The sequence below is a fragment of the Hippoglossus stenolepis genome, chromosome 23, assembly GCF_022539355.2.
Source record: "Hippoglossus stenolepis isolate QCI-W04-F060 chromosome 23, HSTE1.2, whole genome shotgun sequence".
NCBI classification, from domain to species: domain Eukaryota; kingdom Metazoa; phylum Chordata; class Actinopteri; order Pleuronectiformes; family Pleuronectidae; genus Hippoglossus; species Hippoglossus stenolepis.
The window spans coordinates 11,609,949-11,637,623 of NC_061505.1; the positions used below are offsets into that span (position 1 = coordinate 11,609,949).

A 27,675-nucleotide genomic window follows, 5' to 3' on the forward strand; every position below is an offset into this window, starting at 1 on the left:
AGCTGTCACCTTGTGGAGCAGCACGCACACACACACACACACACACACAGACACACAAACGAGCAAAATGTCAGAACACACACGGCTCATGATTAGTGAACTGTAGTGGACAGAGTACAGCGGTTCACCTCAATTTTGTTGATTACACTCTTCCCTAGAATCACTCGCATGAAAGTGCGTCTCTGTGATGCACTTCTGCCAGCGAGCGAGAGATCCGGTCACGTGAGAGAGTGAGCGTTGGAGGGAGAGAACGTGGATGTCATATGCCACTCAACGAGCCAGCCAGTGGAAAGTTTTGTTATTAATTCATCACTCACTCGACATTCCGAAATGAAGCAGTGGGCAAGGCTGAGGGGCAAGCGAGTCCCACTCTCTCAGCAATATTATAATCATTACTAATAATGTGGGATAATTATAGCTATATACCATCCCTCCAGCACCTCCCTCCTTCCCTCCACCCCTTCGTTCGCCGCCCAAACTCGAGCGACCTGAATTGATAAATCGTAAATTAAAACGCGGCGCTTCCGTAGGCGTCGTCAACAGCTCAGGAGTTTGCCAGGTCTCTCTGACGCCTGGCTGGATCGACAGAGGCAGCTGCTTCGCCCAGTTCATCCGGGGCCGGATTCATAATTAATGGAGGTTATAATTGCAAAGTGTGAGCATGAGAGACAGACAGCGAGTGAGAGACGGTAGCAGTAATGAAAACTGAAAAACACACACACACACACACACACACACAGTTGACATTTTACACCGTGTTCATTTAGCCATCCTTCCATTTCTAATATCATTAACATTTACACACACACACACCCACATAGACTTAACATGCGCGCGCACACACACACAGACACACACACACACACACACACAGACACACACACACAGACACACACACAATCTACAGAGCGGCTAATGAAGTCACTGTCCTCTGCTCCTCTGTTTGAATGTCTCTTCAACAGCGAGGGAGGGGGTCAGCTGCTGAGGGCAAAGTTCAAACTTTGTTCACTAACTAGAAGTTAAACAGGAAACCAGCAACTCTTTTCACTGCACTGGGTCTGAGAGGTTTGTATTCCTAACAGGAAACGACTTTCAAGGGTGTTTCTCCTCCTCCACCACTAACCCCCGTCAGTGTAGGGGATATTTTTAATTTACAAGGAATTCACATATAGTTTCCAAGGATCCTGTCATGTTGAATGGCTCAGTGTGAATCTAGAGGATGTGATAGGAATCTGGCTGAACTCCATGAACCAAACTATGACATCAGCTGCAGCTATGAGTGGACTTTGAATCGACACAGAGACTGAAAAGTCTGATTGAGTTTATTACAATGCATCGGTTCTTACCATGGTTACAACTATTCTTCCTTTGGTCCATGGGCAGAAATAATAAATAAAAAAAGCTTAATATATCTTTGCTGGTGAGTGTGACCCAATTCTTTTGAAGACCCGTTGTGTAAGGATCTCATGCCAAGAGGCCCGGTTTCAAATTCATATAGAGTTGAATGAATGTTAATTGAAGGAATTTGGTGACTTCATATCTCATCATACAAATAAATCCATCTATCCGTCTATTTTAAAAGTTAATTCTCCATAAACCAAAGAAAACTGAGGACTGGTTAATTATCACCACTAGAAAAGGCACGAGGCTCCTGCTTATTCGTATGGTGCTGATGAATGTGAGCAATGGCACACCGGAACCCTGAGTCTTCTGAAAGTCAACAAACACGACTCTTCAACCTCAGTCAGTCTCCTTTTCGAGGACGATACACTCCATTCTGATGTCCCGGTGACTCACTCTATTATATCTGTATCTGTATTTACTAAATGCCAGCAGGGAGAAAACACAACAATAAGGTAACCTTCGTTTTCCTTGACTTCTCTGCTTTCACTCTCACTGAAAGCGAGCCGAGCCATTGAAGCCGCAGAGATGCGGGACTTCGCCGAGGATGTGAATTAAAGACATTCATAATTCATTAGCAACCTTGAGAAGGGTGGATGGAGGTGATGGTGAGGAGTGAGAGAGAGGGGAGATAGACTGAGAGAGTGAGGGTGGAGGAGCGAAGAGGGGCTAGAGGACATTGATTTCCGTCATGTTAGGGCCAGCTGAACACGAACGTGACTCAGCCATGGCTGGTTTAGTTCACATCACAGCTTCGTCTTTGTGATTAGATGTCACAAGGAGAACAAGGAGCCAGAGGTGGGTATGTGCACAGGATGTGTGTGGGAGATACAGTTTCGGCGCGCTGAGCGGCGACGCAGATTGAGTGCCTCTCGGTGAGTCCAAGACAAGGTAATCAGCGGGTACACATAATTGGGTCAATCTTTCCTCTTTATTGCACCCACTCTTAGCATGGATGACTGAGCTCTGATTAAGAAGCACTCGGAGGCACGTCTCTGTCGTTTGAATAAAATAGGCACAGTCACACTCTTAGCTTCTTTGGTCTTTTGGATTCTACAGCCTTTAACTCAATGTAAGGGCTTATGGTGTCATGCACAGTATTAAACAGGCCTTCACAAATATTTGTTCCGCTTCCCTTTCTTGAAAAGTTGTAACTGTTTTAGAAATGAATGACAATATTACGCCATGTCATACTTTTCCTCGTAATACAGATCTTCAATTCTGGGTGTAATCTGTAAAACATGGGCGAGGAGTGCGCAGTGAAACAAAACAGAGCTCCATGGTAAAGGTTCAAGTCCTTGTCACACTGGCAATCGGTGATCATTCTCCCATAAGTCCATGGTACTGCTTCTGCTTAGGTAATGAGTTCCACAAACATTGAGTGATTCATCGGCGGACAGACCGACTAGCACATGCATTTGGGAGAGGAGTGTCGTAGCTTTCATTTGCTGTCCTCATCGACTTCACCGAGCTGATAATAAACCCCAGCGCGCCGTCTCGGCTCCTTCCCGAGTGGCCTGCAGGGAGATGGAGGGTCAACGGAAGATATGACACTCCTTTGTAATCTTTGACGAGTGTCTGGAGCGGTTATCTGTCCGTCCTTCGAACCCTCTTCCTTCCCCTCCCCCGCAGATCGATCTCTCCGCTGGGACACCTGAGGCAATCAAGAGGTGTTGATTGGTGTCCCTTTCGCTCGCCCGCTCCGTCCTTTCCATTCTCGTCAACCAAGATACTTCATGTGCACTCACTTGCTCTCCAACTCTCCTCCTCTCATTGCCATCCCTCATCAACCCTCTTTCACTTTGCAATCACTCTGATAACTCTCTTCAATGCTCACGCCTCTTTGTCTTTCCCTCCGCCCGGAATTTCTTCATCCCATCACTGTGTGGTCTCTCACGGTCTTGAAACGCTCAAGGACCATTGCTTCACGCCGCTCAGCAGTCGCAGTTACTGAAGAATCCAGGGAATACAAGAAACCTGCTCAACACAGCTAGATTCCCTCTGAGTAATCATGACTACAAAGCATACGTTTATTTACAACAAATCCATTTCAAACGAGTCTACTAATATCATCGAACGCCACAATCATCTATCAGGCATAGAGGGTTGAAAACCTTGTTGAGGGTGAAATGTACTCATGAAGGTAGCAAAATTATTCCAATAAGTTTTGATAAAATAGAATCAATACTCCTGATGTAAATATAAAGTACTTGAATATAAAGGACCTGTTCTAGGGTAAAGAAAACAATAATTAATACAGTTTACCTGAAGCACACTAGTGAAAACATCACTAGGATTATTTTATGTTCAATTTATGCCAATAGATCCCTTTCACCTAAATCTTACACACTGAATCTTTAATGTCTCTCTCTTAGGTCTTGACCGGTTAATCATCTATGCTGAGGCAGAGAGGCCTGAACACCTTATTGTAGGTAAAATGAACTCATGACGGGAGCAAATTAGTTATGAATGTAATTATAAATAAAGTACAAACAGTACATCATTATTTTGGGATTGTTTTCTGACCACCTTAAACACACTTATTATGAAGTTAGAAAGCTTTCAATATTAACTGTAAAAACATGCTACGCCACTGAGCATGAGTCAGAATCGGATTTAACTTTAGACTCAGTAACACAGATTTCCAAAACAGGCCTGACACTGAAATAACAAAAACCCTTTGAACACGACTGCAATAAGTGTAATCACATGGCCGCTCAATGCGGCAGCCACTGCATCAGAAGACGAGGACCAGAGGCATGACCCAGAAACACATGACAAAGGATACACTCAGCCTCCTGTGGGCTCACACCCAAGTTCCACTGGTGGCTATTGATCCGCTGTGTGCGTCAGCATGTGCGTATGTAAGCGTCTGCCTGCTTGAAATATAGCCGTCAAGAAGGCCATGGGACTAACTGAGCTACTGACTCAATGTGTGTGCTTCAGGAGTTCAACAAGTTTTAGATGTAGGTAGCGATTCTGAAGTTTTGGGAGGTAAGGTGTCATAAAACCATACGGGAATCCAGTATACATTGTTGATAATTGATGCAAGTATCAAGTGTTTGGTTAAAATGCAAATATGATCTCAGTTTTGTATTATTACAACAGTGCCTTGTGTGTGTGTGTGTGTGTGATTTAGAAATGTGGGGATTCTGAGTGGTTTGTATCTGTGTGTGTGTGTGTGTGTGTGTGTGTGTGTGAGCTGCATAAGCAGAGTAAAATGTGCACTAGTCTGTTGTCCTCTGAGCGCTTGGCTCTCCTCCACCCCCGTCAGTCACGGTAATGGGAGGGGAAAGCGGTGGCTAAACGGCTGCTAATGGGAGATGACTCGGGAAAGCTTAGCACCGTCCTCGCTAACCACCAATGCAAACCAATGACGAAAAACCTAACACTGTCCTGACTAGACTAACAACTAACAACAGCTCCTGCTAACAACTAACTCAAGGTAATGAGGTAATTCTAACACAAAACCAGTGGCAGAAAAACAAACACTGTCAGAGCTTATCCAGGGAAAATGTGATATCTACTGCGACTGAAAAGAATACAGAAGCACTGTTCTCAATAATAGCTGCTGATAAAACCAATTAACGTGAAAACAAACATAGCATGAAGTGTTAGGTCAGAGGTCAGTCAGGCACAAAGTGGTGCACCCACTGCATTTTGTGTCACTTTATTGAGGGGGACTTTTGAAGGGAAAGGAAGGTAAGACTTGACGCGTAGCAGAGGTTGTTATTTTGGTCGGATAAACATGAAACTCCCTTTCGAAGAATCATCAAAACAAAAGATGAGGGACTGACGACTCCCGGGGTTCATTCCAGTGTCTAACATCACCTCACAGAGACTCAGCCGGTCATCGTTTTCAAAACACGGGACTGTTTTCCTGAAAATACTTGTGAGAAAGTCGAAATGCATCGTGGGAAATGTAGTTGGTTTGTTAGAGCTCGTAGCCTGCAAAAAAGGTTCTTTAAAGTAGCGTTGTTTCAGTCAATGGAGAGTACAGGAGACTTTCATTCAAGACAATAACAATGGATGAAGGTTGAGAAGCACACGATGTTGCTGCTGACCCGCTGACAATGGTTCAGTTGGTAAGATACATGTTTGAGATGCTATCAGTTGTTTTTATGTGTGTCTCTATTTGCTTCTTCAGGAAACCCGCAGCTTTTTGGTGGTTGTCTTCAAAAAAATACTTTATTCTACACCTTGGGTCAAAACTGATGACATAGACGTCTTGTATTGTTTTATTTCCCGAGAGTCACTTGTGTTTCTGTGGTGAGGGATATTGAGGGTAGCATTAAAAGAAAACTTTGAAAAGGGGAATCACTACCACATGGCAACCTCGATAAAAACATTATTTAATCATGTGAATGCAATTTAATCACTGTCAGGTTCAAAAGATAATGAGTAAGAATTAAATGTTACATGCCTCATGTTCTCTGATGTACTCAACATCAATTATATGTGGGCGGATACTAACAGAAGCTACTTTTGTAGCTTTGGTGTCACGTTACATGCTAAATGCTATAAGCACTTGTAGAAAACATTATTGTACCTGCACATAAAAATGTACAGGTAAATCGATTGAGAATATATTTCTGATGGGAATGAGTGTGATCTGAGAAAGGTTTGGAGGAATTAGATGTAGAGATAGACAGATGATAGATAAGAGAGAGACAGACAGGGGGAGTGCTAAAGATTAATGAACAGACGTGCCGCTTGTAGCGCAGGAAAATGAAGATGAACGATCCCCAGGTTCAGAGTGAACTGATCTTTTCATTAGGAAAAAGTACAAAAACGGGGGAGAAACTGAGAAGAAAAGAAAGACAAAGAGGTGAGTGACGGATGAGGGACAGCGGAAGGGTGATGGTGGTGTGTGTGGTGTGAAAGAAGAGGAGACAGATGAACTGATCGAGACGGAGACAGAGGGACAGCTTTTAGGGTTTGAGACATATGCATGGCAACGAGACAGGACAGGAAGAGCTGGTGATGGATGGGAGGACCAACGAGAGGTTACAGGGGAGGAAGGGAAGATGACAATAGTTGGACGGGAGCACGAAACGGAAGAGGAAGAGGATGGTGAGGAGGATGGGAGTGTGATCGCAGTGAGAGAGAGTGAGGGTGGAAGGAGTGAGTTGAGGGGAGCTGCCTCGCGGAGAGACAGAGGGGATAAAGGTCAGAGGAGGAGGAGCAGGAGAGGAGAGGAAGGTGTATTCGGTCAGACAGGCTGTCATAACCAGAGCTGACTGCTCACCCTGACGCTCTGAACCGGCCTGACCCGCACTGCCGAGGACGCAGGGGGCGGCGGGATGAAAGGAGGGCGTGGACGTGGGGGATGAGAGGAAGATGGGGAAGAAAGGAAAGTGGGGATGGAGAGCAAACTGTGCGAGAGGTTACCGCAGAGATGGAGAGACGCATAGATTTCTTTACTTTCGGACAAGAAAGGAGTTGGAGGTAACCAAACTAGGGTTGGAGAAAATAGTGTTACAAAGTTACAAAAAAGCCTAAAACACCTCGCTTTGATTTGTGGCTTTATTAAAACCCTCACAATTTCTTCGCTAAATCTTAATGCACGTAATGCTAACAGTCAGGTTGCTTCAAAATTCCCCTTCGAATTATTTGCCATTGTATTGATTCCTGTCGCCATTGATGTGCAAAAAACATAAGAGCTGCAAGATACTTTGTTTGTTATAATACAGACATTAACGATCAAATCTGCTGACAGTGTCCTCTTTCATCCCTAAAAAGCCCCACAGCCGGATCTTCAGTGTAAAAACAGCTGCTTCAGGAGTTTCCATAAATCTTTTTCACCAGAGAAGATTTTTTTTAATATTCAATTAACTGACAAATAACCGTTCTATTACTGTCATCCTTCCTTCCATTTGATCAAATCTAGTCGGGGTCCTAAATTCTAGACATAAATGTACTTTTTAATATTTTTTTCAGTGAAAACGCTCCGTACAGGAACAATGACAACTACAGGACAACTACAGGAACAATGACTCATTATTATAAGGAAAGTAAAAGTAGGGTGTCACGGTGGGATATGCTTGTTTCCATCCCAGCTTCAATCTGGTATTTTTGGTTGCTGAAAAACCACAATAACAACTTATTTTTTATAAATCATAAAAATGATATGATTTTTTCATATTATAACTAATGACTGACCTATGAGACACCCTGTGAAAAATGATTCACTTAATTTCCTCTTTCCACAGGCCGACCATTTATCTAGAGAATTGATGGCGGTGGAGTTGCTTGTACACAAGAACAGACACATCAAGGATGGAAGGAAGTGTGCCTCACAAACACGCAGGCGTCTATTCTGCCAGGAGATGTGCCACAAGGCAATATTGTGTGCGCGTGTGAACAGACTTTATTTAAGACTCATGAATACTTATGGAACAGTACATAATCATAGTGTTAGACGCCACCCTCCGCTGCACTTGTATCCGTCTTCCTTGGGAGATGCAGAGCAAAGAGCTGAGGGGGACGATCAAGAGCCACCTGCTCGGAAATCAGTTTGGGAGTCAAGATGTTCTTATAGCATGAATATACACACACACGCACACACACGCATGCGCACATACACAGTATAGGAATAACATATTTCATGCATTATCCATGGTATATCTAATGCATAACAGAACAGTCTGTGGTAAGCTGCAAGTGTACAGAAGCAAAATGTGCTGCATGACACCTAAATGGTTTATGACATATTGCTTTTGAATGTGTTGCGTGTGCGTGCCTGTGCACGCGTGTGTGTTAAAATATCTCCAATTAGCTGTCAAAAATGAATCCCTTCAACTACGAAGGTAGTAGTATTTTGAGGCTCGGCTGCCATTTACAAACCTGCAGGCAAGCCAAGGAGGAGTTTAAAAAAAGAAATATAAATAAACACATCTCCCCATCTTATTCCCATATCGGGCCGCACTCAATTCAGCGCAGTCATATTGAGGACGGGAGGTAAAAACACTGCCAAGTTGTCAGATCGGGCGCCAATTCCAATTTGCTTTTTCCACCACTCACATCTGCTCAAAGCCCGCTCGGAGCCAGCTCATTTCCCGCAAAGTCACTCAGACATTTCATGTTTACATGTGTAAGGCAAAAGCCGCCGATTAATCCTATTCTGTTTTCCAAAAAATACTGTGTTCATAGGATATCTCTGTGCGCGAGCAGTCTTAGTATTTTATTCATCTAATTTCCCTCATCAGCAGAATGCTTTTTGGGGTCTTTCTGAATTTACTCTTCTTCGTAGTCCACCAATTGATTAGCACGTTTGTTTCATTGTAATTAGAAAGAGGGGAAACGTGCGGATTGGTGAGGGAGGTCAGACGGAGATAGCTTAAGCTTTCAGGGGATGATGTGCGGAGGGATAAGGAGAAGTCATGCTTTTGTGAGCAAGAACAACAACTTAGAGATTTTAAGGGCCAATATGTGGTCTGCAAACATAATTATATTCACACTTCCAACCACCGATGATACAATGCAATTTATTCTCCTGCATTCTGAATAGAGAGAAGTGGCTTCTGAGGAGGGGGCACAGGAGAACCAAGGCAAAGATCAGAGTGGGAACGTGGTTAAGAAGATCTGTCAAAGCACTCCACGTTCCAGTGTCGTGTTGTATTGATGTTCGTCAAAACACGCTTGACATTATGAAACTCCGCAGTGCAAATGAATCTCTTCCTCACTCTTTGGGTGCAGCTCTGGGACCAAAAATTTGACAAACTGGTTCTTTAATCGTGGAAATTCCCACGGAGAGGGAAGCTGGTGCCGGGTTGTTGCCGGATGGCGTGGGAGTCAGCGGATCATATATCACACAGTGTTCTTGTGAGTTGGACCCCAGGGTGCCGTAGCACTAATGCTTGAGATGGCGATGTATATGGATGGTCACATAGCTGCGGGCCAGAATACATCACAGGCAACTTTCTTCTGAGTCTCTGTTTGTTTGTCTGTTAGTGAACCCTTTAAATTCTGTTCAACAGCGTATTCAGGATTATTTTTTCACCTTTTATAACATTGTGAGATACGGTGTTTTCTACATAGAATAATTTGTGGATCTTGATGAAAATGAAAAAGAGATATTGAGGGGACTTATATTCATGAGTGTGAGCAATTTGGTGCAGATCCAAATAAAAATCGGGATCTAGTGAATATAAATGTGGTTTCATCGGGGGACTGTTTGGCCTTGGCGGAAGTATATACGCTCTACCGAGTGCCATCCTGGTTCATTAGTGTTTCAAGCTGAATTTTTTAAAGTGCAAATTCTGTAAAAGACTGTAATATAACTACATATATGATTTTGTGCTAAAAAGACTTAAAAAAAGCACAAAAAATCAGCTGCCTCACCTTCGAATGATCCATATTTATTTCCATAGATGTGTTCGTGTTGCATCTGGAAATAATGCACATTTTCTACAATAGACGGTATGTTAGAGAGCAGACTTACGTTATGTCAACTTGGAAAGACAATGAGATTAGGGGGGGGAGGTGATAAGGGCCGACGCCAGTGTTGATGTGCTGTAAACAAAGGCACGTGACCTAACCCTTAATACATAACATCCTGTCCCCTGCATACGGCGTTCTCCAGAGTTCACGTCTATACTCTACTATACAGTGCTTGTTCTACACAGACATCTTCTCTCACACATACATCATCAGGGGCAGTTTGGGGCTCAGAACTTTGCCCGAGTACACCTCAACATCCGGAGCTGGGGATCGAACCGCCGACCTTCTGGTTAGTAGATGACCTCTACCTACTGAGCCACAGGGGGCTGTTAAGGGGCCAGGCGTGGACAACTGTTATACTGTAATAATATTGTGATAATAACGTATTTGGTTTGGGACCCCAAGTCAAGCACTGTGCATAAACACACACAAGGACAAAGTGGCTTCATAAGTGTGTTCATTACTAATTCAGCACTCAGTTGTTCTGGGCAGACTGTTGTACGTACAAAGCCACGCAGAGGGCACAAGAGGCCATGACGTGCTGTACTGGTGCATTGGCGCGTGCAATCATGTGGCACACCAAACACACAATCCCTCCTCCCTTCCTCGAGTGCTGCGGGTGTGTGCATGTTCACAGCGCTATATTCAAACACATCGTGTGTACTTTATCAAAATGAAAGCTTGTAATGACTTTTGCATTTCATTCATGTTTCGGAGATTATAGTTGCGCGAGCAGGAGTCTCTGTGCACCGGTTTGAAGCAGTCATTCATTTGAGATGCGTTTATGTTCCAGAAGTCTTCAGGAAGTAGCCTCACACTGACGGAGAAAAGGCCCATTTTGACACGGCAGCGAAAGCCTGTCGTGGCACCACTTTAGAGGTGCCATCTGCCTCATTCAGAGCTCAACAGATTACAGGGCTTTCCATATGAAAACGTGAGCAGCTTTCGGCGTTTCTGTGAGCGCCATCTGTCTCGGGGCCGCACTGTCCGAGGTGCAAACGAACATTCGGTACCGTCAGTAACAGTGAGTGTGAGCAGGCTGGTCAAGGTGGCGGGAACCAAACATGGCGAGTGGAGGAAGGATACTCACACCAGGCCCCGACTTCCTTTTAGGTTCGCGAACGCAGCTCCTTCAGGCTAAAGGTTCCACGGGTTGTGCTGGTGAACTGGTTGATTAGCTCCAGCAGCCTCCTAATGAGATGCCTACACTGCTCCATCCTTGAAAGTTGGAGAGCTGGACAAGCACAGGTAGACAACCCACATACTGTATACACCCACTCTCCTACATATTCATAGCTCCTTCCATCAAACAAAGTAACACCTATTGAACTATATCAATATGGCATGAGTCTCCGTTTTCTTTGCACAGATACAGCTGGAAGAAACGTTTTACTTTTATACTTTTACTTTTTAACATAAGCATCTGTACTTCTACTTGAGTAAAGAATGTGTGTACTTTTACCACCTCCAGCTATGAGAAGCCTTTTCAACCTGAGAATCGACGGCTCATTATCTGTGAAAAACATGTAAAAGAACATTGTCATTGAGACTCCCCGCAATTTATATTACAAATGCGGTTTTCGGGTCCACTTGAGGGAAAAGATTTGCAGTACACATTCCCTATCTTACCCTGGGCCTGCTTTAAGGGTGTGCGTGTGTGTTTGTGTGTGTGTGTTCCTTTTACATTTGGATGTGGAGGCAGTGGACGAGAGAGAGGGGGTGGAGCAGCAGAGGTATGCAGATGTAGCCTGGCTCCACATCTGTTGCTGGGCCATCAAGTTATTATGGCCGGCCTGCGTTTGGTGTGTGTGTGTGTGTGGGCATGCGTGTGAGAAAAGTGACCTGCATGCACAGATGAGCGAGGACAATTTCTCCCTCTCCACCCCTCAGTTTTCCTTTGTCCAACTCTATCTCCCTCGGTCTCCTCCTCTCTCATTATGTTATGTGTGTAGGTGCAACTGTGTGTGTGTGTGTGTGTGTGTGTGTGTGTGTGTGTGTGTGTGTGTGTGTGTGTGTGTGTGTGTGTGTGTGTGTGTGTGTGTGTGTGAGTGCATGTGCGATTATGTCAGGTGTCCTATTGCCGCTGTCATTATCATGCTTTTCCTCCTGTCAATCATGGCTGCCCTGGCCAACATTGTGGTTGACACCAAGCAGTCCTGCCCTTGACCTCACCTGCTGTAAAATGCAAATGACGTGTATTACCATTCATAGTGCACGTGTGTTTGTGTTTAAGATAGGAAAAGAGGTGAATATCTGACATGAGCAATGGAGTATGCACACACACACACTCTCCTGGCCCCAGGTGCTGTGTTAGTCAGGCTTGATTGGTTAATGCATCGGTGAGGGTAAGATGGGGGTATGGAAGAGTGAGGGAGATCCTGCGGAGAAGAGGGGAAAGGGGTGCTGCTGCCCAGCTGTGCCCCAGCCCAAAGCATCCTCCAAGGGAGAAGGACCGAGGGTTCAACAGCTGGAGCTGTGGGATGATCCTGTCTTTCTGCAACCAGGGGCAGGTGGCAACGGAGCAGGCTGGCATGGAGAGGCACACGCAATGGAAATGAGCCAAACAGAAGCGAGGATATTCTGTACACTGTGGTGGAAGCACAATGTACAACATGCTCATCCAAGAATTAACATGCTCATTAATGGTGGCCATTAAACTCAAAAATACTGTCCAACCACTGTCCATGGTGCTGAATCTGGGGCTGCCCTGAGCTCTCCCTCGTATTGTGTGCAGGAATCCCACAGAGAGTTTACACTAATCAGCATTACAGCATGAGGAAAAAACACTCCAGATAAATATAAACACAGGATTATGGGTTAGGGCTGAGGCTCATTTATGCTGACTCTACGTAACAAGAAAATGTCCATCTCAGACTATGAAACTGTCACCAGATACCTCTATGATTTAAGTTTGCATGGTTATACATCGACTAGAAGTCAGCACAGAGTCTTATCCAGTTTACCAGCTCAAGAGACCAGTACCTCTTGTACAACAAACTGAGTGGGTATATGCAGGTTGTTATACTTGTGTAAACCCTCTAAAAAAAGCTGATTGACTCGTTTCCCATTGCTACTAGAGGAGTGTCATGAAGGGACTGTATGTAATCACACTCCAGGGTCAGTAGAGGGCTCCAGACTCATTTGCATAGGGGGACTAGGTGGAGTTGTGCACAGAGTTGCCACTAGAGGCATTGCAATTGGTCATGTTGAAATGATGGAACCACCTGCATGGTGGTTCCATCATTTCAACATGACCTGTGCATCGGAGCCAGAGGTAGAGTCAATGACGAATGAATAAATTCGCATTGCAGACAAAAGCCAGATGTAAACAGAAGTTAGTGGGTTTTTTGAATAGAGGAGAAGGGGCTTCAAGTTTCTCCTCAAAAAGTTCCACCGATGTGGAAATTTCTATCGTTTGCTGACTTGGACTACTGGCTCCACTCCCCCCAATGGTTTCAGCTGGTACTGCTGCATGTTATCAGATCCGTCCATATTCGACCATTTTCAGAAGCACACGATTTCATAGATTTTATCTGCATTTGTGTCTGACTTGCACTGAAAACACTAATAAACTTAAAGCTGCAATAAAGGATGTTTGGGCCTCTTTATCATACAACATACATATGGCATATGATACTGTGGATAGTCCGAAGTCTAAAATACATAATTTAATATATTATGTATCTGACAGCCTTACTCGAATTCAATGCTAATTTCCAGGAGGAAATGGACATCACTTTATGTATTTTTTAATAGTGTTATCCCTTCTACAAGCTCCGGATGACTTGATGAAAATGGCCCAAGATGTTGGGTCTTTCTATTCTTATAAGATGGAAGTAAGATTTGGATAACATTGCAGCGGAGGCACAGAAACTGACTGACGGCAGCCTCAGAAGACTGGGATGTACGGAAGCCACTCACGACGTGGCAATTTCTGATGGAAAGGTATGAAAAACCGCTCAATTTACTGAACTGATACAGGCCTCGTCTGCCGCTCCTTTCTCTGCAACACAAACCAAACAGGTGACAGCATCAACTTCACAACTGCTCTCCCAGGATTATTGAGAATTGCTTAGGAAAATGCAGGAAACTCGCTCAGGAACGCTGAGGCGGAAGAACCGGGAAGGCCAAGACACAGAACATAGAGCTATGGATCATTCATTCTACACTACAGTGCAGTGGAAAATTATATCCACAATAAATACAGTAGTACACTGATGCCATATGTTGTTGTGTATTTGCTGCCTGCACAGAGAGCGTGAAGGCAATGTAAGTTTCGGCCCTGAGACACGAACATCATGTCGCCTAGCTGCTAGAATCCTGCACAAATAACAACTTTTTTCTTTTTTTGCGGCGCATGCATCTGCACTCGCTCAACAGCCTGCCTTCATGAGTGTCAGTCTGAACGTAAAGATTCATGGAACTCCCCCCCAAAAACAACTCCGCCATTCCTGTGAGAAACTGAGTGGACCCAGCCGCGGAGCGCCACGCGATGATTCAAGTGGCTGTCATCCCTTTCGTAATGATGATCCATCCCTGGCTATTATCAGCCCCTGGTTCCTCACTTACAAAGCTGATTGTTTGACATGTGAAACATACACCAGCATAATTTGTCCCATCACTCTTTTATGCCCTCAAAAAAAAAGGAAAACATGAAAATAAAAAAGTTAATTCATCTACTTTTATATTTGAATACATGATTCTGTTTGCTTTTCATGATTTTCCATAATCAAATTAAGTGGGATTATAGGTCCTGACCTACGAATGTAATTTTTCCACTTATTCATCAAAGTAAAATCTTTAAATATTTTAACCTCGATCTTTTGAGGTTCTGCCTGGACCATAACAACAATCACCTATACCACAAAATAGACTACGTTCACTCAGCGGGGGGACACGTCTGTACAAGGAAAACTTGAGGGGTCGTCTGGGTTTTCTTCTGAGCATGGGGGTCACATCAGGCTCATGACCAGTTCACAGTGGAGTCTGATATTTTAAAAGATAATGTAAAAACACCTACATAAAAGCATCTGATCTAGAAAAAGATCAGAATTGAGCACTAAGGCTTGCAGTGTGAACAACGGGGCAAAAAGTGCCACATGAGTTTTAAAATCCTGACCCATCTTGAAATCGGGTGGCATCAGGCACGAGATATTCTTCTCCCTAATCTCAAGGTAGTCTTGAAAACAATTGCACATTATTTTTTAAATCTTTATTCAAGAGCGTGGTCATTCAGTTTGAGAGCAAGATTTAACATTCAGATTTTGTAATACCAAAATAAACCCTGCTTGTGCTTTAGATTTTCCGCTCTTCTCCGGCCTGTCTATTCTATAGCAAGAACTTGAGGTGAGATTTTAATTGTCAGTTAAATATGTGTCAACATTAGTGTCATAGCTTGAAACGCTCTGTCACACAGGCGCTTCTTTTCGCGGCCGCAAAAGCTCAACCCAAATAACACAAGTCTAATCCATCAATACATGTGTTACAGGTTTATAAATTGTGTAACTTTTTATTTCGAAGTTCTACATACAGGGTTAACAATGGGTGTTAGAGGATTAAATGTACGCCATCCTATGGAGGGTTAGGGTTAGGTTTGAAGGAATCTGTTAGAGCTGTCTGAATACATGTCTGCGAGTGTGTTAATGTGTGTGTCAGTGCGGGAGGGCGTCTGCTGGCATCTCACCTGCCCATGGGAATGTGAGCCGTGTGTGTGTGTGTGTGTGTGTGTGTGGGACAAAGAGAGAGAGAGAGAGAGAGGTGCTAATCCCCTCTCAGAAAATAGTGGAACAGCTTGTCCTCTATCTCAAAGTCACACAGTCGATATCACCCGACACACACTCAGTACGACTGTGTGAGGCAGAGCATTTTTAAGGAGAATTCATCCCAACCGCAAGACATTCAATCCTCTGTGTGTGTGTGTGTGTGTGTGTGTGTGTGTGTGTGTGTGTGTGTGTGTGTGTGTGTTGCAGTCATTGCAGTGAATAGATGGGTCGGCCTAATGTGTGCCATGTGCACAGAATTGTGCTCTAGATGAATGTCTGCTCTGGTGCACACTCAAAAACAGCTCTGCAGGTGTTATTTTTAGCATCACGGGCGAACGCAGCCCCTCTCTCTCCTCCCCCTGCTCCCTGCCCTCTCCCTCATCTCTCTCCCACCGTCACTTCTCTCATCTCTCAAAATCTCTCACCCAATTTCATGAGTGTATATCTCGGCACGCACGCACACACACACACACACACGCACACACACAGTGCATACAGTATGTCCACATACAGCACCAAACAGCGCTCCGAGCTTTGTTCTGTGCTCTTCCACCTCTCTGCTCTCATCACCACAGTTAACGTCTGAATGAATTCATTGTCTCACTTTCATCTCTCTTGTTCCCTCGTTCCTGTCTCGCGCTCAGGCGGCAGAGGGATATAAAAAGCCCATCAGGGTGGAGGTGATGCATGTACTGTAAGCATGTCTGTCGCTGAGGCATCCGAGGCAAGGTCAAGTGCTCAGTGGCCTGGTGAAGCCTTTCATTACGTATTTAACTCGGCAGAATTCCCCGCAGAGGACCGCCTGCTGCTTCGTCCGCCGCCACTTCAGCCACGTCTGCTGCCGCTGGAGAGACTAGCTGTCTGGAGTGCAGACAGGTAAATTTCCATATTAGTATATGGATAGAAGCAGGCGTGTCCTGCTATGTCAATGACTCCACGGTGGTTAGCGTTTTTTGCGTAGTGTGGGCAGGGGCTGGCGGGGCGGCTGTTGAACAAGCATGTCAGTGGGAGCGTAGAGAGAGAGAGAGAGAGAGAAAAGATCACATCTCTCAATCAGTCAGATGAAAAGAAAAAAAAAGATAGAGTGTGTGGATTTCTCTTCCCTTGACCTCTATTTCTTCTATTCCTCTCTGCTTGTGCGTGATTTCCTTTTGTTTTTCTATTTAATGCTCCCGTATGAGGTCTGTGAATGACGCAAGGAGAGGGATTAGCAGAGAGACAGAATTTAATAACATAACTCACATGTTAAACATGAATCTAAAGTGACTCAATTTAATCCCAACAATGCTTTTACTCAATAATTTCACCAGGGACATTTAGCCATCGAATAGATATCTTTTCTTAGCCCGCTTCAGGGGCACTGACAGAAGAGAAGCACAGAAATTTCTGGACCAGGCTGCTCCAGCCGCAAATGTTTGTCTATGCATGTGCCTGATTTTTATTCTTTTTAAAAAGTAGTAAAATGTCCCATCTCACAATGAAAACTGAAAAAAAGTCTGGGACCTACACAGAAATGTTATGTTTTTTTCTCTGGGCCATGCCGCATCCTTCCACCAACTTTGGTTGATGTATGTTCACTCATTTTTGTATAATCCTGTTCACAAACACACAAACCAACCAAGAACCACACACACAGGGCTGAAAACATAACTTCCTTGGGGAAATTATCTCAATAATCAGCTGAGTAAGAGCACAGACATCTAAAAGCGAGGAAACACACTCCTGTCACACGTTGGTTTCCTGGCAGCTTCATGGATCTCACATTTTAGATTGCATTTCCTTATGCACTTGAAGCAAGAAGTGCTGATGAACTCAATAAAGATGCATTGAAAAACAAACCCTTAAAGTAATTATATGCAAATGAAAATCTGTCCCCATTGTAAAGGCTGTGTAAGAGCTCTGCAAGAACAACAAAATGACATCTTAAAAAGGAAAGAAACGAAACAAATCAAAGTGAAGGAGCCTATTTTGAAACAGCTTCCAAACGCCCGCTCTCTCTTTGGCTAATGAAATATCTAATGCACTTAGTTTCCTTTGGTTAGCACCTGCCTCCATAGAGGCATGTTCCTCCTCTCCACGCTAAATGACTTGGTCTCAATGGAGTGAGACAGAGAGTGGCGAGTAACAGGGGAGAAGTGGAGTGTATTTCCAGGAAAAGGTTGACAAGCTGGTGCTGGAGAGCTGAGGTGACAGATGATACTCATTTTTTTCCTGTTGGAACTTGGTACTTGGCTACAGCAGATCACAGAGCGAGCTCAGCGGGCATTGGCCAGTAAAGCCACCTCAAGTACTTTGCAAATCCTTCAGCATCACTGTGACTCAAAATGCATCGTAACGAGGTTTGGGTATCGTTTGGACTTTCTCCAATAACGCTGGTAAGCCGATACTTTTGAAACGGCACCGGTGCTTTAATGGTGCCAGAATCTTAAAAAAAAGAAGCGACAAGAAACCTTTGTTTTTATTGCTAATTCAAATTGGAAGTTGAAATTGAACAATTTAAAGGGTTAGTTGTGTTTTAAAAAATGTGTCGGTGCCCGAATCCTATGAAATACATCCACACCTTCAACCGATTAGCTTTAGGCATTTTGTTGAGTTTGAGGTAGCTACTAGCTAACTGTAGGCTAACGTTACGTGCTGCCAGAGCTATGATGAGAGTGTGTAATGTTAACAAGGCGCTTGCTGTGATTTTCATGTTGCCTGTAAGCAGGGAAACTGTTTCGGTACAAAGCTCAGGCACCGAAATGCATCACAAATCTGCGTTGTGACTCGGCCCTTCCATTATTCTTTTTACTAATCTTGCTTTTTGTAGAATGAATGATGCTGCAAAACAGACGACTCGAGGTCGACAATGCAGGCAATGGGGCGTGCCGTTTAAAATCCCAGATTGGCATATGATTTGCATGCTTGATCCCCTTGACTTTCGCTCGGATGAAAAATCAATAACAAAGCGGCGGTCACGTGGAAGAAGAGGTTAAAGGTGGGGCGATATCATCAATCTGTTTAAAGTCGTGTGTGTCTACCAGCTGCACCGATATGACTGATAAAAGATGAAATACAGATCATGTACAGGCCACTCACGACTAAATCACCTTCTTCTAATTAAACTTTAATAGTCCTGCAGTTACTTGACAAGATGTGAAAGGACTCAAGACTCATAAATATCCACACCAGAAACGTGTGCTACGAATAATTGAGTTATTATTTTAATAAAAAAGAATTAACGTGGCTTTTTTCTGACACATTCATTTTATTAATCTACACTGTGCTTTAAACAGAATGCAATTTATGTGTGTATAGCCCTTTTACCCATTGAGCCCGGATGCAGCGCATGCGTGTTTCAAGCCATCGCCAGCAAAGACTATGAAGTGCAATAAAAAAACTGCACTTTAAGCACTCAAATGATTTGTATTTCATCCGTCTGTCTGTTTCCTTCTGTTTCAGACACTGAGAACTCAACTTTTTAGAGAGTTTTCCAGAAAAGCCTCAGGTTTTCAGCAGGCTGGGTGTCAGATTTCTTTTTTTCCTTTCAGAGGGCAGCTTAGGTCTGAATCAGTTAAAGACAATTCCAAGATTTCCCCGTGGAGTGGTTGCAATGTGTTTGTGGGGAAAGTCAGCTCTCACGATCAACGCGTGCACTGGTTTCCATTAGATTGACGAATTCTATTGATGTCGTCCATCACTGACTCGATCAATCCGGAAAATACAAGAGGCTTCTGAGAGAAATCCACTTTGCTCCAGTGTTTGGCGTTTTGGCGAGGAGCGAGCACGATCTCGGTTGTGTGTCATTGCAGTGGGATAAGGTGTGTCACTGCGTTGCGTGTGTGTCGGACGCACAGGAAAAGAAAGCGCCCAGGCCACTTACCGAGTACGCCGAGCCGGTAGTTCATGGTCACCACTATCACGTTGCCATACGCGGCGAGGACGCTGGCATCAAACATGTTTCCGGTGCCTTCCATGTAGGAGCCTCCATGAATGAACAGCATGACAGGCTTCTTCCTGCGGTCACGGATATCTACACACACACACACACACAGAAAGATTAGAGAGCAGAAAGTGGGGGGGAAAAAAAGTCAATAACTGTATTTATGCCTCTCATATTCTTTTTGATCACACATTGTGTTAGCTCATAATATACTGTGCAAACAGCAAATTGCTCGGCTGGATGAAAACACAGTAACTGCACTGTTCCTTGCAGCTGGGAGTCATCTCTAAAAAAAATGACTTTGAGGTAATTTAGATTTCAGGCAATGATTCCAGCAACAGGCAATAATAGGAGACACCCCTGCAAGAATCTAATCAAACGTTTCCTGATTAAAGCAATAACGCCTGAAGAAAATCACAGGGTAGTGTTGCGTATTAGAGCCAACTTGTTCTCTCACGGCCTCTGACAGTCTTCATGTCACCAGGATGCACGGACTGACCTGCACGGACGCGATCCTATCAATGAAAACCTGGTCCGACACGAGCGATTGGTTAAAAAACGGAGAACGCGGGGAGCGAGTAATTTGCACAACAGCTCTTTTATTGTGACAGTGTCAAATGTTGGTGTCGACCCTTTGAACTCTGCGACACAATTAATCCACTGTGTGTTGTTGTTGCTTACCGCGATGTCATTTCTTTGGGTGTCTTCAAAAGCTTCATATCAGTAAACTCCGTTCAACCTCAGCTATAAGGTTATGTAAGTCAAGAAACTATAATAAGTTACAGAAATATCCAAACATTTCTAAGTACTGAAACGTGAACAAAGTATTTGTTCACACTCAACACGTTTATTTAAACGTAATGACATCATCACGATGCGGAAGACGGAGGTTTTGTCCTTCAATACAAACAGAATGAATGTTCTAGCTATTAGGATTTTTTAGTTAAGAATGATTTAAACAGGATCGTGCAAACAACAGTCTCTCGCGGCCAGTTAGGAGGGAGGGAGCGCTCCTCCTCAGAGGGTTAAGGTGCACGCCTGCTGCAAAGAAGAGGCGTTTTAACCACATGCAGAAAGGCACTCTGGGACAACAGAAGACGGAAAGTAACTGGGCACCACAGGCACAATTTAAAAGGTGAAAAAAAAAAAGCCCCAGGATTGGACGCATATTAAAACCTGTAGGAGTTATGCTGATGTCTGAAGAGCACTCTGTGCAAAATCGGCACATAATGATAATGAAAGGCCACTGGCTCTTAATTCCTCATGTCTGCTATGAATTTCGATAATTTCCTCGTTTTATTTTGCACTTTAGAACTCAAATCTCCCCTGAATGCAAATCGCAGCTTGTCCTGAGCTGCAGGGACGGCTGTAACAAGCAATTTCTCCGTCCTAACTCCCCTGTGGGGGAATCTCCAGACAACACAGTTTTCTTGGACGCGATCATATTTTTTGCACAACACAAATTGTTAGCGGAGCCTGCCTCGCGGTGAAAAAAGGGACAGATAATGGAAAAGTTTCACACAAAAATGTCAATTCAATCATTAGACGACACAACATCATGTTTTCCTAAGTGGGTTGGTTCAGGAGGTAGAGCGGGTCGTCCACTGACTAGAAGGTCCGCGGTTTGATCCGGGTCTCCTGCATTCTGCCAGAGTGTCTTTGAGCAAGATACTTGACCCAAAATTGCCCCTGACGGCTGTGCTGGTGGTGTGGGAGTGATGTGTGATAGAGAAAGTGCTGCACATAGATGCACTGTATGGAGCGTGTGTGAACGGGTGAATGGCAAAACTGAACTGAAAGAGCTTTGAGCGCTCATCAATTAAAGCTCTATATGAATACAGACCATTTTCAGACCGTCTAATTAAACAATCGGACTTAAGAATCATCTTTTATTGGTCATTCATGTCTTGATACTGAGGTGTTTGATTTCATTTGTTCCTTTTTCTAACCACATTGGAATTGTGTTTCCATTTCAACAAATAAAATGACAGTTTTCTGAGAGCCGAAACTACGTGGATACATTTTGGCACCGATGTTGAATAAACGCATGCAGATTACACCCGAAATGCACCCAGTCAACGCCAGTCATGGGAGTTTCCAGCATATGCCTGCTCCCGCAGAGCTGTGTGTGTGCAGGATGGTCCCCTATGGGCCCTCGTTTGAACCAGTCTCTCCTGACTGAGAGCAGCGATACTCCTGCCTGCCAGGAGCCCACGGTAGCATATGGCACACAGGACTTAGAACTGTGGCACAGTGACAGCCCCTGTTGGCTCCTGTGTGTGTGTGTGTGTGTGTGTGTGTGTAGGCCTGGGGATATGAGAGAGCAGCAGTGCAGGACAACCACATAAATAACCGCTACAGGATCTGATAGTAGGGAAGAGAGACGGAGGGCGTCTGGCTCCCTTGGAAACCGGCTCATGTACAGTATATACAAATAAACAGTGTGTATATATAAACACCAGCGGTTCCACCGGGCCGTCACACAAACGCAGTCATACCTTATACGCGGCCATGACGCTAAAACTGGTGCATCAGTCAGGCCGTCACACTCTGCACTTGGGGAGAGAGAAATTTGCAGGCAGCTGCAATGGAGAGTCGCTATGGCAACTGCTTCACTCCAACTTTTTGTCTCTCTCTCTCTCTCTCTCTCTCTTTCTCTCTCTCTGTCTCTCTCTCTCTCTCTCTCTCTCTCTCTCTCTCTCTCTCTCTCTCTCTCTCTCTCTCTCTCTCTCTCTCTCTCCCTGCATGAGCCACCCTCACGTGGACAAAGTCTCATTGACTGTTGCCATGGTAACATATTGCTCTCGTGGATCTCTAACCCCGCGGTGCCCTTCACCGCGTCTCCTACCTGAATCTCATTTCGTTAGCGGCCAATGACTACACGCACAAGTCCTGCACACACACACACACACACACACACATCTCTGTGTTCTGCGTCAATAGATGAAGACTGACAGCCACTGGCATCGTGGGAGACAGGATGCAGATGCACTGATGCACCCACGCACACCCACATAAGACACAAAGACACACACCAAGCAGGCTGTCACAGTTGACCTGTAGACTCTGTGTCCATGGATCAGTTACAGGGCGAATCGTTCTGGCACAGTGACAGATAGGACCGGGGCCCTCGGGGGCTACAAGCTCCCTCTCTCTTTCTCTCTTTCTCTCTTCCTGTCCTGTCTCAGGCTCTCGGTCTCCCACTCGCTGCCTCTGGCTCTGTTGTGTTTCTGTCACAACTAAACTTTAGCATGCGATGCCCACTGAAGGGCCAGTGTTTAGCCACACTTTATCCCCAAATGGGATAAACTCCTAACAGACCACAAAAAAAAAAGAAAACACTGATCTTCCATTATTTATCTATTAAAACATGGAAATGTATTTGTTTCCGGCAGCAGGCTAATCAGATCACCAGCTCTAGTGGGACAACACTTTTCACAACTTGTCCACGAATCAGAAACAAAACAGGAGCTGCACGACAACATGATGTGGATGTGTTGTGCCATGGAGGCAGTTATTGGGACAGTGTCCAGAATATACATACAGCAAAGCCTCAACAAATCCTACACATCCTGAGATTAACGACAGATGGTAAACACTTCCTCACAGGCATGAGCTGATACAGAGAGGGGGCTTACTCATCATGACATGGCACCGACTCGTCTTTCATTACTGTTTACATGTACGACTACAGGATGGCAGAGCTACAACAACACGTCCACATTATTATGTTGGGGGTAAGTATTAGTAGTTTTCAAGTTGTGTTATTACATTGAATTTTATGCCACTTAACAGCTTCTTTACTTTTAAATTAATTTACTTTTCCCTCCATCATATTTATGTTTCCATCAGTTTCTGGTCTCTTCTACAGAACCTACACTCTTGACATAACATAACATATAATAGGGTTGGGTACGGTGTCCGAGCTATGATTGTGTTTCTGTTGTGTGGCTTTTGCATTTGTTTTAATTATTTAATGATTACGTATTTGGAAATTGCAACAATGTTTGCTTTCATTTGCAATGTTATTTGTGGAGTAAATCATTTTATATAGTTTTATAATGATAGTTTTAAAAAGACTTGCATCATATTTGTGCTTCATGGGGCAGCTTCTATGCTATCTTATTCAATGGCTGTATATAAAGATGTACTAAATGACAGCCCCCCCCTAAAAGTGAAGCCAAAACATCCGGATCGCCCCCTGGTGGCTACTGTATTGTAGGTCATAACCCCGCCTCTTCCATGTTAGTGGATGGGACATGGACCAAGCCAAAAAATTCAAGTGGACATCAAAAAATATTTTCTCAAAGATGGTCTCCGTCATTTTCGGTAGATTTTAATCACGCTGATGTATTTACGAGTTCTCACTCTTCCTGTAAGTTTTAATTGTTTATTTGATGCGGTTAAAAGGGGCTGAGATATCATGATTGACAGCTGCGATGTACTTGTGATTGGCCGGGGTTAGCAAGACGGCAGCAACCACATATTTTTGTACAGTGGGAAGAAGTTGAAAAAAGTCATCCTGGTTTATACACAGTCACTTTTCCATTGTGCTATTACAATGACTACTCAAGGATTAGAATAGGAATCAAGGACAACACAAAACACCTAAAAAACAAAAATTGAAAAGGGAACAGAATCAAATACCTCAACGATGCCAGTAAAACAAAAAACTGTCTCTATTCAGCAAACACAAACAACAGCAAGACAAAGACAAAGCAAGATGGCAGAGAGCAGCTGAGGACTGGTACCCCGAGGAGCTTAGCATGGCTGCTGATCCTTTCAAGCAGAACGGAGACAATGAGACGATTAGGCTCGAAACTTGTGTCGAGCGTTCCAGTTTAGCGCGCCACCCACCGCTGCCCTCCGAGATGCCACCCTCTGGTCTCCCGACGAGACGCGGGTCTTCATCTCCACTGCGTTTATCGGCTGGTTGATTAGTCGCGGGGACCGAGTGCGGCCGTCTGTGCGGTGCACGCCGCTGTCAGGTGTTGAGTTTTTGGGGAGATGATGTTTGATAAATTCAGCGAAGAGGAGTGGAAAAAACCTCATATGTACAGCTGAACTTTAGGGGGAGATCGACATGACTCAGATTATAAAGTCTACATCAATATGTTTTCTTGTTTATATACTAAATTAGAGCTGGGGGTGAACCATGGATTAACATGAGCCACATCCTGCCAATCTCGGCTCTCATGGGATCTACAACAACTGTGTGTGTGTGTGTGTGTGTGTGTGTGTGTATGTGGAGGACACGGCATTTAAAAAACATATATCACTTCTAAACAGAGCAGAGAGTACAGGGGCCTGCTGAGATATCGTCTCCCCATAAACTGAGCATTTAGAGTTGGGAGCGGAGGGCCCTCTCCTTACAGAGAGAAATAATTAAAAAAGATATCGAATCACGTTGGAATGAAACGACAACACAAGGGGGAATAATATCGCATACAGATTTATGTGTTTTTCACTTCCTACAAATGAGCATTTTTCTCCTGCATAGGCTCAACATTTGTGCATTGCCTCACCATTTCTATTTTCATTTTCATTAGTATGGATGGGCCTGTGAGTGTGTGTGTGTGTGTGCACGAGCACATGCAGGCGTGAGGTAGATAAATATTGACCTTTTACTCTGAGCAGTAATAATAAGGAAATTGCTCACAGCAAATGATGAACTGTCATCTGTGTGCAAATACACACGGGCACTTTGTACTAGTGGTCCAATTAACACAAAGGTTACGGAGTGGTGAAAATATTGTAACAGTGTAATGGAGGAAAAATAGATATTTCTGAATCCCGGTGACCTGCAGTTTTAGTCATGATGGACTAAAATTATTACAGAAAGCTTATCTTCAATGTGCAAGTGAAGCTGTACGTGGACACATATCCCAGATTTATGCGGCTCTATATATATTCTGGAATAAGGCTTCATCCTCTAACTATTTCTCTTTCTAAAGGCCCCAAACCAAGGCACCATTGTGCATGTGAATGTTTTCTTTGTTTGTGCAAAATACATTTATATGTGTATAGAAGATACAGTTAAAGGTTCAGTGTGTAGAATTTAGTGGCATCTAGTGGTGAAGTTGATGTTGCAGCTGAACACCCCTCACCTGAACAGAGAACCAGTGGTAGCATTCAGTAGCAAAGTTTGTCCAGTTTGGGCTACTGTAAAAAAAAAACATGGCGGCCTCCGTAGAGAGGACCCCCTCCTGATGTAAATATAAAGTATTTAAAAGCAAAGGCCGCATTCTAGGGTAAAGAAAACAAAAATTCTTACAATTTAGATGACAACACACTAGTGAAATTAGGATTATTTTATATTCAATTTCTGACGATCCCTTTTACCTAAACCTTACACACTGGACCTTTAAGGCAAAATCAAATATATTTTTCCTCTACTCATCTGTCAAAGGCTTTTGTTTTCATTGATACAAAAGCCAGTGGCCGGCCAAGAATCTCATACTGCAGAGATTGTGACTTGTGCGTTTGCATGGACCTCGAGTCGGTAAAGCAACTGAAATGAACCACATTCAGAGAAAAAGTTACAAACCGTCCTCTCCCAACAAACTGTGTGGCTGCCTGACGCGAATGTGATGAATGTAAGTGTGTGTGTGTGTGTGTGTGTCAATAGGAGGTCAATGGCAGGTTCATGTGATAGAGCGCTGGAGGTTAAGACGGACGCGCAGTGATGAATGGGATGTGATGAGATGCACAGCAGCGGAGCCGGCCTATAGGCCAGCGAGCAGGGCTAAGGCTTAATCATTAGAACACAATGGATCAAGGCCATACTGATTGCATCAGGGACGTGTGCGTGTGTGCTTGTGTGTGTCTGTGTGTGTGTGTGTGTGTGTGTGTGTGTGCACATTGGCATTATAATACATGTGAGAAGCCGCTGGACGGAAGTAAGAGCATGTTCTATAGTCCTAACTTTAAAGAAAAAAAAGTTTTAAATTAACTGTGTTTTCTTCCTCATTAATTAAACTCACTGACATTCATTTCATACAGCTCTAATTTCTGACGTTGATACAGAAAGAATTCCCTTGTTTTGTGTCACTTCTATTCATTTATCCTATTTTGTTTTCCTGTTTTTGGTCAAACTAACAAACTAAACTAAACTAAAGTAGATCCTATTACAATTTGCAGTTAATACCAATTGTTTTGCCTTCAGTTGCTCAACCTGGTAGTTTCCTGCTCGGTAGTATTGCATTGAGAGGAATATTCTCTCAGAACATTGCCACCCGCATATAAACAAAGGAACCAAACAGGAACGTGTCCTGTGGGATGTCGGGATTTTCTTCCATTGAAAGGTGGCTGTTTGGCAGCTGACTCTCAAGCGTCTGTCCTAATGCGAGCCTCTTAAAGTCCTGATTAAAGTCTGCATAATTACATGAAGATAATTAACAATTATATTGCATTGTAAAACATCTATTACACTGTAGAGCTTCTTTTCTTTTCTTTTAACACAAACAGGCAATTTCAAAACCCCACAAAACACCTGTTTCGACACGTTATCTCATTATGTGTATTGACATATGGCATGTGGTTGCCTCTAGGGTTTATTGGATAGTCATATTAGGTGGAATAGACAAATGTGCTCACAGAAAATGCTCGTTCCACAGAGTCTGCCTTTTAGAAAGTTTTACATCGACTTAAATTCGGTTTTCTTGATGGCACTGAGGTTCACGTGTGTGTCCAAGGGGCTGATGCAAAGCAACGTCAAGGACTTCGGTGATTGTGGTACATCGGTATCCAAAGCCTGAAAACGCTTTTCCTGTTCCTGCCAGCACCCCCAGTAAAATATATCCAGGAGAACCAATGTGAGAACAAAGCGGGAAAATGTCCGGAAAATTCACAGTGAGCGAGTCGATGACGTTTCTACCACAAAAGGGACGCAAAATTGAAACAATACTAATTTGCATCCACCCATTGTTCTCTTGAGGGTCATGGGGGGACTCTCCAATTAACATAAACTACCGGCCGACCTTCTTGCTGTGAGGAAAGACAGTGCTGACCACCGCAGCACCATGTTTTGCGAAACAAATAGAAGTCTAAAATCTCCAGTTGAAATAAATGAATAAAAAGAGACGCTTAAAAACTCCCCTGCTTGCTTATTTTACATCGAAAAAAGACTGAAGAAACACACACACACAC

General features: G+C 43.9%; 1 protein-coding gene across 3 annotated transcripts in view; it reads right to left on the minus strand.

Annotated features, from left to right (window-relative positions):
* Nucleotides 1-27,675, minus strand: part of nlgn2a (neuroligin 2a) — a 170,314-nt gene that overhangs the window by 35,244 nt on the left and 107,395 nt on the right. For all 3 annotated transcript variants that reach the window (XM_035148837.2, XM_047338781.1, XM_035148836.2), the window contains one exon: nt 19,468-19,617. In XM_035148837.2, the coding sequence (XP_035004728.1) occupies nt 19,468-19,617 (150 nt within the window). The remainder of the gene's footprint in view (nt 1-19,467; nt 19,618-27,675) is intronic.